At 39.6% G+C, this 14,196-nt stretch overlaps 1 protein-coding gene across 2 annotated transcripts in view; it reads right to left on the minus strand.

Annotated features, from left to right (window-relative positions):
• The window catches only part of PRKCI (protein kinase C iota), a 55,718-nt gene that overhangs the window by 15,560 nt on the left and 25,962 nt on the right, over positions 1–14,196 (minus strand). Inside the window, exons 4-12 of one of the 2 annotated variants that reach the window (XM_005299245.5) lie at positions 13,066–13,116; positions 10,799–10,884; positions 8,602–8,742; positions 7,351–7,405; positions 4,645–4,703; positions 4,060–4,236; positions 3,473–3,570; positions 2,096–2,182; positions 151–286 (exon numbers count right to left, since the gene is read on the minus strand). In XM_005299245.5, the coding sequence (XP_005299302.1) occupies positions 151–286; positions 2,096–2,182; positions 3,473–3,570; positions 4,060–4,236; positions 4,645–4,703; positions 7,351–7,405; positions 8,602–8,742; positions 10,799–10,884; positions 13,066–13,116 (890 nt within the window). The remainder of the gene's footprint in view (positions 1–150; positions 287–2,095; positions 2,183–3,472; positions 3,571–4,059; positions 4,237–4,644; positions 4,704–7,350; positions 7,406–8,601; positions 8,743–10,798; positions 10,885–13,065; positions 13,117–14,196) is intronic. The other variant, XM_042853758.2, reaches the window with a different exon arrangement.

The following is a 14,196-nucleotide window of genomic DNA, read 5'->3' on the forward strand; positions in this document are numbered from 1 at the left end:
CTAGTTGCAGATGGGATAAAGCCTTCTGTTTCCACATGAGGTGTATACAAGTTGATTACAGACTTAGTCATTTAATAAGCTACCATAAGTTACAAGATACCCAAGAAGGAAGTTTCACATTTTATCTGTTTGGAAAGAATTCTCCCTCACCTTGCACATGCCATAGTCTGTGAGTTTAATGTGCCCCTCAGAATCCAACAACACATTGTCCAGTTTCAAGTCTCTGTAGATTATCCCTCGCTCATGAAGATAGTTCAATGCTAGACTGATTTCTGCAGAATAAAACCTAGAATGAAGACAGACACATTGATGACACAAGGTCCCTTAGTTTTGCAAAATAGATTTACAACTACAGCATAATAAATAGTGCAGCAATGAAGTGTCCTTAGTGTAATTCTACTCTGAAAACCAATACTGTTTATTCAGTCATAGTTGCTTATAAGTGCAAAAATACATTCATTGCTGATAGATGTATTGGCTCTGCAGGGCTAAGAGCAAATTGGATTCTATTCCTTTTGCATATCAGAATTGTTGACCAAGTTCATGCTGCAGTGACAAAGTCTGACCTCAATCACACCTGTAACCCCACTGAAGCGGCACAGATGTAAATTGGGGCTGAAGAATTTTCTTAGTAGTGATGACACAAATAGAAAGAACTCTGTTGAATCCTCAGATCATAGAAGTAGTTTGCAGAGATGGAAGTTGGGAAGATTTATACATATATACACACACACACACACACACACCCTACCTTTGTGGGAACAAATTTATCTTATCAATATACAATCTATATGTAACACTTAAACTGGGAGGGTGTATCAAGTGTGATCCCACTGGGGTCAGTTCTGTGTCTGGTACTATTCAATATTTTCATTAGTGACTTGGATAATAGGTGGAGAGTACACACAAAATTTGAAGATTATATGAAGCTGGGAGCAGTTGCTAGCACTTTGGAGGACGGGATTAGAATTCAAAGTGACCTTGACAAATTAGAGAATTGATCTGAAATAAATAAGATGAAATTCAATAAAAGACAAGTGCAAGGTACTTCACATAGGAAGGGGAAAAAAATCAAATGCACAACTACAAAATGGGGAATAACTGGCTAGGTGGTAGTAATGTGAAAAGGATCTCCGAGAATCACAGTGCATCACAAACTGAATGAGAGTCGTCAACGTGATGCAGTTGCAGAAAAGGCTGATATTCAGGGGGTTTAAGACACAAAGTAGTTGTCACGCTCTACTTGGCACTGATGAGGTCTTACCTGCACTACTGTGTCCAATTCTGGGCATCACACTTTAGGAGTGATGTGGACAAATTGGAGAAAGCCCAGAGCAGAGCGAAAAAACCAATAAGGTTAAGACAAATCTGATGTAAGAGGAGAAGTTAAAAAATGGGTATGTTTAGTTTTGAGAAAAGAAATGCAAGGGGGGAGCTGATGATAGCTCTTAACATATTTGAAGACTGTTACAAACATGACGGTGATTGACTGTTCTCAGTGTCCACTGAAGGTAGGACAAGTAGTAACTGAAAGATTAACTGCAGCAAGGGAGATTGAGGTTAGATATTAGGAAAAACTATGTAATTTTAAAATTAGTTAAGCACTGGAATAGGCTTCAAAGGGAGGGTGTGAAATCCCCATCTTTGGAAGTTTTTAAGAACAGGCCGGACAAACAGGTGTGGTCTAGGTTTACTGGGTCCTGCCTCAGCATAGGGGGCTGGACTAGATGACCTCTCAAGGTCCTTTCCAGCACTACATTTCTCCAATTCTATTCTCTAAAATTTTAAATTACAGAATCACTTCAGGGTGATTCTAATGTGAACAGGACCAAGTACTTCTGGTTAATATTACTGTCTTTATTCTGAATTAAAAAAGGTATCTGTAGCTTGCAGCACTAAAAATTAAATAGCTACATTATAGGAACTCATCTCACGGAAAAAGGAGAATTTCTTGACCCAAATATTTCCATCTCAACTCTTTTCCATGTGGGGAATGCAAGAGTTGGGAGGCCAGTGTCAACATAAACTTTGCACTGCTGCATCATGTCAGAAATGCAGATTTCGTGTGAACAATATTCTCTTAAAGTAAACATACCTGGCGTGCTCCTCAGGCAGTTTCCTCTGCCGCTGCATATGAAACATTAAATCACCTCCATTTACATACTCTATTACAAAAAATAATCTGAAACACAAAAGGTATATTATGCAAAAATGGATTGTTTCAACTTTACGTTTGATCTTCCTTTTTACCCTCAGAGTCCTTGTAGCTTGATATCTTCTGAACAGTAGAACTGACAGGGTCTAGCAAAGACTCTCCTTCCGTCTCTCATAATATGGATTGGAATGGGTTACTCCCATTCCATCATCTTATGTTCAGGTCTCCATATTTCAGGGCCTCTCTCAATAGTCAAACAATGAATATTCAACAAAATTTGTCCTGGAGCTTTTTATTATTAAAGGAAGGTAATTAACTCTTCCCATGCTCCCAAACCACCAGGGCTTCTAAGTTTCTTTAACAACAACATTTATAAGTGTTATACAAAAACAATTATTCAGATTCTGGGGCCAGAAGGGACCACTGTGAGCATCCAATCTGACCTCCTGTAGAACTTTCCCAAAATAATTCCTTTTGAACCAAGAATTCTACTAGTGAACAACCAATGCTCTGTCTGAACTACCCACTCCCACCAATTATGTGAATGGTTCCCAAATCTACCTCTCTACACCCAATCCCACCACTTAGTCCAACTGTGCCTCTCATTGCCTCAGACATCTCAAAGATTATCACAAACTTCAAAGCTGAACTTGTTTCCTCCTGATTCTAATCACCGACAACCCAACTATCCTTCAGTTATCCAGCGTTGTATTTGACTACTCTCCACCCATATATCCAGTCTCCCACAAGGTCCCTCTAATACAATATAAACAAAATGCAGTTTCCTCACTATCCTTGCTGCTTAAGCCATCTTTTGCCTTTATTATTTTAACCTTCTCTCTCATATCCAAGCTATCAAATACCACTACTAAAGTAATCTCTCCTGCCACCTCACCACTCCTTTTTGAATTCCTTCATTCATTTCCTATTTAACTGAACCATATTCAGGCTCCTTTCCCTCATCGAGGCCTCATGTAACCTCATCCCCTATTACATCTATTCTCATTTCTTCATACCCCCTCTCATCCTCTATGCGTCTACTACTTTTTTCCTATATTGTGCTTTTTTTTCCCTATCATACTGTCTCCTGTGCTTAGGACGGTTTCCTTCTTCACCAAGCACGCCGCCTTCAAATTCCCTTCTTCTCAGAATCCTTTTGTTTACAAATCACCACAGATGTTTTTGGTGCTATAGTTTTTAGTAATTATTCTGCATTCAATATTTGAATAGCCCTTTGGGATACCTACACCAATATGAAAAATGTCACGAAGAAGTGTGACAAATAGACAGTTCTGTTCTGTTAGTTTCTGACCTTACCTGCTTTCTGTCTGGAAGCAAGAGTGTAGGCCAACAAGGAAAGGATGATTTGAAGCCTGTTCAAAGACGTGTTTTTCCGTCTGTACCCAATCAATATCCTATTTATAAAAACATCCCAAGCTTAGAAAACTGTCGTCTTTGATACAGTGAAATAGTATTTCACCAATAAATACATTAATGGAGATATCCTATCTCCTAGAACTGGAAGGGACCTTGAAAGGTCATCGAGTCCAGCCCCCTGCCTTCACTAGCAGGACCAAGTACTGATTTTGCCCCAGATCCCTAAGTGGCCCCCTCAAGGATTGAACTCACAACCCTGGGTTTAGCAGGCCAATCCTCAAAACCACTGAGCTATCCCCCCCCATAAGAAATGCAGTCAGACACACTGAAATGTTTACATCTTGCATCTAGTTTTAGGCTAAATTAAGACAGACTTGTATCAATTTACCTCCAGGACAAACTTGCAGCCTTATGCATAATATATAGTGCGATTACAGTAAGGTTTCAAATCTAGGTCTTACGGGTACTATGTGCAAGTTCTTTCTAAAGGAAGAATTATTTAGTCCATTGGTAGAAACATTGCTTACCTCATCATCATTGACAAGTTCTTTTTTCACAACCTTCATTGCATAAATGCGTTCCGTTTTCTTTAATCGAACCAGTAGTACTTTAGCATAACTACCTCTTCCTATAACTCGGAGCAGATCAAAATCTTGAAGGCCCAGACTGGAAGAAGGTTTGCCACTTTCTCTAATACTCATCGCCTATAAATAAAGATTTTTAAACGCAAGTGAGCAACATTGCCAATATTATAATATATTGGTAACTGCAGATTTTTTTTTTTTTTTTTTAAGGATACTGGGGGTTCAAATACTTCATTTACTGTGCTGCAGTAGTAATTAATAATTATCCCGCCCCCTTTTTTAAGAACAGCTTTGTACTTTAAAATGCTTACTCTCTCCTGTCAGTTTCATATTAAAGTTTTAACTGCATATTGAATTCTGTGTCTGATCAAACTGTGTGTCTCACAAATGGACTAACCTGAGTTTGTACAGGAGTTAATTTAGGTAATCTGTACATAGTGACCTACGTGCTAAGTTTCAGTATCATTTAAAACTGCTAAGATTTCCAGACTTTTGAATAGTTAGGTATACTGCTCTAAAACACGTTACCTCTTTTTCTTCACCAACATGGTCCAAGCTCTCATGGCTAGAAGGATTATATGGAATCACTAAAAGAAAAAAAAAAAAAAAAATGAAGGTGTTCATCCTATTAAATGAAGGACAGACAGATATTCTCTATTTTTGTGCATGGGAGTTTAAAAAACTAGAGAGGATTACAGTGTAGCAGAAAAGATTTCAGCAAATATTCCAAGGGAAAAAAAAAAAAGTATATTGATTTAAAAGTTGGTTTACCAACTAAAAAGCTTTGGATACTATTTCACCCCCACATTGTTTGAGAATCTCCCATTCATAATTAATACAAGACTGCAAGTTAAAAATTTAAACCTCTAAAATGTATGACTGCATGAGATCAGCCCAGATGATACAAACTCTGATTTCTGCAGACAGAGAATGATAAAGAGAAAAAAAAAGAGACAGTGTCTGGTAAATTTTGGTTTTAATGGTAAGAACAGTGACTAGATCCAAGTTTGAAAGTGAAGATTACTATTCCTACTTAGCTACCCCTCCAACTTGATTTCTGTATAAAAGACATTGCCATGATGCTAACTACTAGTTAACTTTATTCTCTGTTTTTGTACAGATCAAACCACAACCACCACATTCTTTTGAAGAGCTACCCTATTTACAGAGAAGAGTAAATCTAAAACATAGGGAAATATTTGTTCTCTATCTTTAACTTTTGATTTAAACAGCAGGATAGGCGATTAAGGTGTAATACAAACATCGGTGCACAAGCATGTAAATAAACAGGCTTAAAAATAGGGATGTTTTCCTAATAGCTTTTCAAAATGGGGTCCCCATCAAGTATCAAACTACAAGCTATGATACCCCACACAAATGTACCATGAAACCAATGAGACACCTGAGATACATGGATGATATTTTTGTGCTCTGGACAGATGACAAACTCCCTCAAATTTCCACCACAACTTCAACCACCCCCCCCCCCCCCCACCCATTAAATTCTCTCTGGAACACTCCCATGCTAGCATCAAGTCCTTGGACAACACAATGAGCTTCAACAATGGAACCATACAGACAGCTACCTTCAGAGATCCAGTAACCAACCCAAACAACAAAAAATCTGTTATCTACACCCAGGCACTCAGATACCACAGAATATGCTTTGAGGAGAAAGTCCAGGGAATACACCTTAATACACTCAAAATCACCTTTACCAAACAAAGACACTCCACTGAAATACCCCCAAGACAACCTGCTTCAATTTAGAAATAAAAACCCCTCCAAATGCACACCCCTAGTTGTCACCTTCTACCCCACACTTGAACCCATATGGGGAAATCAAACAGCTACCACCCATATATGATGGGAATCCCATCCTGAAAAAAATAAAAATAAAAAAAAAAAAAAAATAAAAAAAAAAAAATCTTTCCTGAACTTCCTCTTCTGGCCTTCAAACAATACGCCAACCTCATCAGAAGCAAGCTCCCCACAGACCAGGGCACACCAACTCAAAGTTGCACCAGGCCCTGCCAGAACAGATGCAAAACCTGCAGACATCTCCACTGCTTCAATAATCAACACTACCCCCAACACACCTTTCAAGATCCATGGGTCCTACACATGCCTATCACAACATGGCACACCTCATCCAGTGAACTAAATGCCATAACAACAACTATTTGGGTGAAACCACTGTGATTTCAAATGAACTATCACAAGAAATGATAAAAGACAAAAAACACCACATCACCCAATCAGGACCCTAGCCCGGAGATACATCTTGCATCTAGTTTTAGGCTAAATTAAGACAGACTTGTATCAATTTACCTCCGTGACAAACTTGCAGCCTTATGCATAATAATTGATCACTCTATCTGACCTTTCAGTCCTCATCCTGAATGGAAAGCCTGCACAACACTTTCAAAAGACAAGCCTGGGAGCTTAAATTCATAACTTTGCTAGACACTTTAAAAAGAAGCCTGGTCTTCAGACAGCAGATTTATGGCTTCTTACAACAACCTTTAACCAGTTAACCCTCCTTTTTGTCCTATGACTACAGGGGTGTTAATAGGCCACTTCACCTTCAAAGGTCCCTTAGCACATATTCTAACTACTTATGCTACACTATCTGTTTGATCTTGTATTTAGCCGTAACATTCTACGGCCAGGTCTACATTACAGACCTAGATCGATATAACTACTTCGCTCAGGGGTGTTAAAAATCCACACCCCTGTGCAACGTAGTTATACAACCTACCCCCTGTGTAGACTGTGCTATGTTGACGGGGGAGCTTCTCCTATCGACATAGCTACCACCTTCAGGGAAATGGATTAACTACGCTGATGGGAGAAACTCTCCTGTAGACATAGTAGCATCTTCACTAAAGCGCTACAGTGGCGCAGGTCCACTGGTGTAGCTGTGCTGCTATACATGAAGACAATCCCTAAGTACCTTTCCCATACCTGAGGAAGAACTCTGTGTAGCTCGAAAAGCTTGTCTCTCAGCAACAGAAGTTAGTCCAATACAAAATATTGCCTCACCTACCTTGTGTCTCTAATACCTTGGGACCAACATGGCCACAACAACACTACATAAAATTATTCTGTTTGTTCACATGAAATGTTTTACATTTTTTAACAAATCAACCAACTCTGAAATAATATATTAATTCAGTTTAAAGTACTTGAAATTGCAGAAACTTTATATAAAAATACATTTATTCATCTTACCTGGTTCTATGTTATCTGGGTGCCCTGATGACTGATCCATAGGTATTACAGGCTCCTACAAAATGTTCACAGTAATGGTTCATTTCTTGCCTATTACAGTTTGTAACAATTAACTATATTGTTATGACTGAACATGGAAGAGCAGAGGCACTTGTCCCTTCAAGTCTGAGATTCAGACAGAGCCAAGTTTAACCAGGGGACTCCAGTTCCTATTCCTTTCACATTTTACTTTAAAAACTAGACTACATATATGATCTTTATCTGATTTAAATTTTAACTAGGTTATGTTAAAGTTAGACTAAACACCATCCATACTGGCATAATTCAAATAGCTATCACAGATTCATAGATTCCATGGCCAAAAGGGACCATTGTGATAGTCTGCTCTCTTTATACAAAGGCCATAGAACATCCTCAAAATAATTCCAATACCATATCTTTTAGAAAAAAAGATCCAATCTTGATTTAAAAATGGCCAGTGATGAATCTACAATGAATCTTGGTAAATTGTTTGAATGGTTAATTATCCTCACTACAAAAAAATTTACATCAGAAAAGCAAGGCGGCGGCAACTACTTGGGACCTATTCTACATAGATCTAGATGTATTCATACTTCAGACATATACTGAAATAGCAACCCACTTTACTAGAGAAAAATACAGCAGTGGGAATGGGAAAGAAAGAAAAGTTCAAATGGCCTTACTAGTCATTTGACTAGTTCAGGGATGCCCAAAATACAGCCTATTGAATTCTTAAGATGTGGCTTTAGTTGTCTCCTTTTTAATAGCAGGGTGAAGACAAACTGATCTGAAATATTTTGATGATGTCTGACAGGTAATCCAAGTTATCATGATATAATGGGCTAAGCATAGTTGACTCGCTGTGTGGCTTTGGCCAAACTGCAACGTCTGTGCCTCAGAATTTCCCATCTGTAAAATGGGAGCTATACTTTCCCCACTCAGTGATATGTGAGGAACCATTTCCCGCCCTCCCCCATGGCATTTTGAAGATGTAGAGCATTATACAAGTAGTAAATAGCATCAATTAAGATACAGATACAAGCAACAGGCAGGGATGTACATTTATTTTTGATATATAGATATGCAAGTTGGGTGCCAGTATCAGGCTCCTGTCCAATTGCCACTGAGGTCCTCAGCATTGCAGAGTTTGGGGACCATTGCCCTCGTTACCATTCCACTATGCTATAAAGTTTTGTTTCAGAATAGTTACTAGATAACAATTTCACTTACTGGTTGTAGTGCGTGGCGGCCACATTCAATGTTGACAAGTTTGTGGCACTTCTTGTGAACAAGGAGTTTACAGTTGATACATTTATATCCCTGACGCCCCAGACCCCAAATTCGGTCAGTGCAGATGGCACAATGAGCTCGCTAAGAGGACAAAAATCAACAAAATTCAGATTAAAAATCAACACTAAAAACAGGAAAGCAACCAGCAGCATTTTCATTGTTTATATTACAGTAGAACAGTGGTTCTCAACCAAGAGTCCAGGCCCCCGTAGGGGGGTGGGGGGCACGAGCAGATTTCAGGGGGTCTGCCAAGCAGGGCCAGCATTAGACTTGCTGGGGCCCAGGACAGAAAGCCTAAGCCCCACTGCATGGGGCTGAAGCCCGGGACCCTGAGCCCTGCACCCAGGGCTGAAGCCTAAGCCATGTAGCTTCATGGGGGCCCCTGTGGCATGGGGCTCCGGACAATTGCCCTGCTTGCTACCCCCTAACACCGGCGCTGGCATTTATATGCAGAAAAAAATAGTTGCGACACAGATGGGAAGTGGCGTTTTTATAGCATGTGGGGGGGGGGGGGGGGGCGGGGAGAAGAGGGGGACTAACAAAAAGGTTGAGAACTTCTGCAGTAGAACACAAACCCCAATCAGGGCCCTAGCCTGGAGCCCTCTCCCACACTCCAAACCACTTGGCCCCAACCCCTAACCCCCTCCTACACCCTGAACCCCTCATCTCCGGCCCCACCCCAGAGACCACACCCCAAGCCGGAGCCCTCATTATCCTTGACTCCCTTTGCACTGCTTTTGAGGGGTGCAGGAAATACATTTCTGTATTGCAGTTTAAATGAATTACTACTCAAAGTTCTGTATTAATATGCCTAGTGAGAATTCAGGAAATGTTTTTTGACTGTTTTTTTGTTGTCTGTATTATTACAGACATACTTGTTTTCAATTATTTTGGTAATTTATTTCAAAAATACTGGTCACTAGCATAATTATAGTGTGTTATTTTGACAAACAAAATATGCAGAATTTTAAAATATTGTGCGCAGAGGTGGTTTTTTTTGGTGAAGAATTCTCCCAGGAGTAAAATGGATATAATAGAGGAGGAGCACAAGGTAGCAATAAAACTATTAACATAAAGCAGCAGTTTCAATACACTTAGAGGTGTTTGTAGGAGGGCCTCAAAGACTGAGCTTTGGGCAGTCCACAAAATGACGCTAACAAATCAACTGGAGACAAACCACCATAGAGGAGGCTAGTTAGAGGTCACTCAAGAGACTTTGGAAAGAGCTGCTTCAGTGGAATGAAGAGCAGAAACCAGATTTGGAGAGGGTCAAGGAGAGAGTTGGAGAGAAATTCCATGTTTTTAATGACAGGTTTTTAATGAGTCCAGTGGTGAAGGTGGAGAAGATATATTGTGTATGGACCTGTATTATACAAATACTACTCATTACACATTGCAGATTCTCTTACACCGTTACATGTTTTAAACAAATCTGAAAAAAGTACCAAAAAAGTACCTAATTTCTTACAGTTAATATGACAAATACATGCTTGTTACTTCTGATTGCTCCTACTTCAGCATATGGAGGCTGGCTGAACACCTCAGTTCTTATTGGGAAACCATAAAAAGAGAACTCCCTGTAACACAAGTGACTCAAACTTGTTTGTTCCTAGAGCTCAAAACACTGACAATGCCTATTGGGAGCTCAGTACCCAGAGTGCTCTGCCAGCTCACAGCCATTTAAAATCAGTGCTGGCATCTAACCTCTGCAAACAAAATTAAAAATAATATCAGTGTTATGTACTGTTGATATAAGTAGTAGTTCTTTTGGCGTGCTTTGGATTAAAAAAAAATAATCAGTGAATTTGGGTTATAATTTACCTATTTAAGTGCGTAACATTTAAATAGCCCAAGTGGCAAATTTTACTGAAAGCACAGGGTTATCAAAAGACCAAATGCTATAGATTACGTTAAAAAAAACTACTTATACTATAGACAAAGGAGAGGTGTTGAAGCTAGACACAAACTTGAGTTACTTCAGTATACAGTCTGGTTATCAGAACTTATATAAATGGAACCACCTTATTTGATATACTGAGGGCAAAGTCCATTTTCTCTAGACAATCTACATTTTAATCTTTGGAGGCAGTAATAGTACAACTAAACATTGCATTCAACTACCCACGGAAAGTCTTACCCTGTTAAATCGCTTCGCTTGGAAAGTATGACCATTTGCACAATAGAGCTTCCGCCACCGCCGGGCACCACGACGATAAATGGATTCTAAGATAAGTAAAATACAATTATATCCATGCAAGTGTGAACATTACACCATATTCATAGGCACTTTATACACACTAATTTACAAATAAAGGGCCCAATCCTGTAATTCTCCACTCCAGCAGAATTTGATGTCAATGGGAATGTCTTGCCATGAACAGAAACTACAGTTTGAGACTCTAAAACCTCTTCACTGAGGTGAGTGCTGCCCCCACCAATCAAAACCCCCAAACATTGATGGTAATTACAAATAATTGCTATTGTCTAAAAGCCTTCAAGACTGAGCAAGAGAAGGGAGATTGTCCAGGTATTACAAATATTTGAATAAAAAAGCAACTATTTTATTTAAATTGAAAGAATAAAGAGGATTGCCTTGATTTACACTTGCTTTGCTGCACTATAATCCCCTGATACTTTAGGCCCACAGCTGCCAACACACAATGCATTTTGCACTGGCAGTACCACATTAGGAACTCAATGGATTAACACTGAACCACACAGAACTGCATCTTAAGTTGTTTTTCAAACCCACTTATGGTTTGGCAATGCCAGTTTTTAAAAAACTGACTGTGTCACACTTACTCTCCATGTGTATAGTCAAGCAAATCAAATAATTTTAAATGTGTTTCAATCTATCAGGGACTCAGATACCATGCTAACAAATGTAGTGTTGATATCTTGATAGCTAAAAATATAGCTACTTTTCTATACAAAATTTGTACCAATAGCATGCCTTTTTATAGCTTTAAGCACCCAAGTTAAAGCTGAGGCTTTTCTTAAGGGCTAGTAGAGAACTAACTAGTTAGCAACAGTTGGGTAACGACCTCAAATTTCAAGAGCAGCAGCTGAATTGAGTCTATAAATTGACAACCACTGCTGTACCCAGGAAGACAAAAACACGACACTTCATTACTGCTGACGAGGACCACAAATATTCAACCAGCAAAATGGTAGCTGTCCAAGAGAAGCAGACATGTAAAAGAAAGTTGTCATGGTATGGAGCAAGCAATACAAAGAGGCATGAGTGGTTACAAATGAGGTAAATGCTTATCCAGGAGTGACAAAACACAGCTCAACTTTGAGTGCAGCAGGACCTACAATATTAACTCAAGTATCAGAGGGGTAGCTGTGTTAGTCTGAATCTGTAAAAAGCAACACTTGCGTCTGATGAAGTGGGCATTCACCCACGAAAGCTTATGCTCCAATACTTCTGTTAGTCTTAAAGGTGCCACAGGACCCTCTGTTGAATATTAACTCAATGTGCCTTCCAGCACAAAAATTTGAACCAGTTCATGCTGGATGAAAACACGCAACTTGTGTCAAGTGGGTTTACTTCTGTTGTAAAGGTTTGAATTGGTTCTCAAGAGTGTTTCCCAGCACAGGAAGCTAACTGCAAAAATACAGGAAACTCCTAGTTTTCTGTAACCTGTGTAGGAATGTGTGGGAAAGTCCCAATCTCTGGGAGACTTGCTTTCTGTGGTGTCAGAGAAGAGGTATGTCACCATAGCAACACTGCAAGACTCCTCACACTGCCTTATGAACATGACAAGCCTGACCTGGTGGGACCACATCCAATAATGAATGGGCAGGTTTGCAACCTTAATTTAAGAGCAACGGCTGAATGCAAACCATTGTAAAATCAAATATATTGGGGAGCATGGGGAAGGAAAGCCCCTGCTACCCCGAGCTGCATAATCCATTCAAAAGTTATCTGGGCTAATCCAATCTTAATAGAAATAGTAATTTCAATTGGCATGACTAGGAATTCCCAAGAGTATAATTTAAGAGGTAACAGTAACTCCCTCTTCCACCATTTCATTGAATTGTAAAGCATTTTCAGCACCATATACAATTTTCAGAGTCCATGGAAAGACAGCAATGGGAGAGGGCCTGAAAGGTGCCTGAAATGTAGTTTGATTTTTGGCCATTTCAGCTAATAAGGGCAAAGCTAATTGGACAGCACTGTTAGTCATCATGGCTATTCACCCTTGGGGAAAACCGGACAGCCTGTCGAGAAGAGTAATAGCCACATTTCAGTTTCAATTTCTTAGATAGGTTCTAGATCAAAGCTTATCAAGAGGAAAAACAAAAAGCTACTATTTTAATCGGTTCAGCTTGTGTTATTGGATATCCATGCAATGACCATTTACAGAAAGTATTTCTTTTACAAAAATGCCTACTTACTATCTTCCCCTGGACAAGGCATGCCAGGCCTTTCTGGTACACAAGGGAACACTGTAAGGTAAACAGTAATGCTCCAGATTAATCTTTTACTTCAGATATAAAGATACATTTTCAAGATATACAACAGTAACAAAAAGTACTTGCATCATCTGGGAAGAAAGTAGATGTCAAGGTCAATGTAAGATCCATGGCGTACAGCCAATGAGGTTCCTTGAAGAAGGCTCTTTTAAACAACTGCCTGAGAGGTCTCCTGCATTCCGTAAGCCACCCGGTACTGAATTAGTCCACTGCAGACCTCTTGCTATGCTAGAGACTAGACTTAAGCAAAGAATTGGAGCCAGGAACTTCCACACTCTGAGACTATCCTGACTTCTTCCGTGACCTTTGGCAAGTAACCACCATTCTGGCGTCATTTCCTCATGTAAAATGGGGGATACCTCCCTCACAAGAACATGAATGATTAATGCAAGTTTGTTCTTCTGGTATTATCATGGACACAAAAACTGGCTTCAAGTACTCATCAGAAGAGGCTGTATTGCTACCAGATCTATAGATCAGACTTTCCAAACTTTTTCTATAAGATGAACTACATTGTAACAGATTTCAATGGCTACTTCTCAACTCATTTTTAGTTGTAGTGTCCATGTGGCAGCTACAGCAGTTGCCTACGTGGCAAAGTAACATTAGGAAATTGTTTAGTGTATTTTTTATATGTCAAATAAGGTAACTGAGCAACAGAAACTGAGAAGCCAGCACCATGTAACCAGCCAGCTCTCTACAGACCACCCAGAGGCGACGGACCCGCGTTTGGGAACCTCAACCATAAATACCCCACGTTATGGTGTTTTAATAACCAGGCATTTATGGTCTTGCCTACACTAGTACTTTTCTCAGTTTGCCGAGCACCTGGGACTCTACACTGGAAATAGTAACAGAGGAAGCACTAGTGTAGACCACTGAGCAGAGTTAGACATGGTGCTAGTTTAATCACTTCAGCCTGTCACAACTGAAGTGGAGTCAAGGTAGAAGGGAAAGCATATTACAGCAGTGGTTCTCAACCAGGGATAAGTGTACTCCTGGGGGTATGCCATCTCATCTAGATATTTGCCTAGTTTTACAACAGGCTACATA

Source organism: Chrysemys picta, chromosome 9 (genome assembly GCF_011386835.1).
Source record: "Chrysemys picta bellii isolate R12L10 chromosome 9, ASM1138683v2, whole genome shotgun sequence".
Lineage (NCBI taxonomy): Eukaryota > Metazoa > Chordata > Testudines > Emydidae > Chrysemys > Chrysemys picta.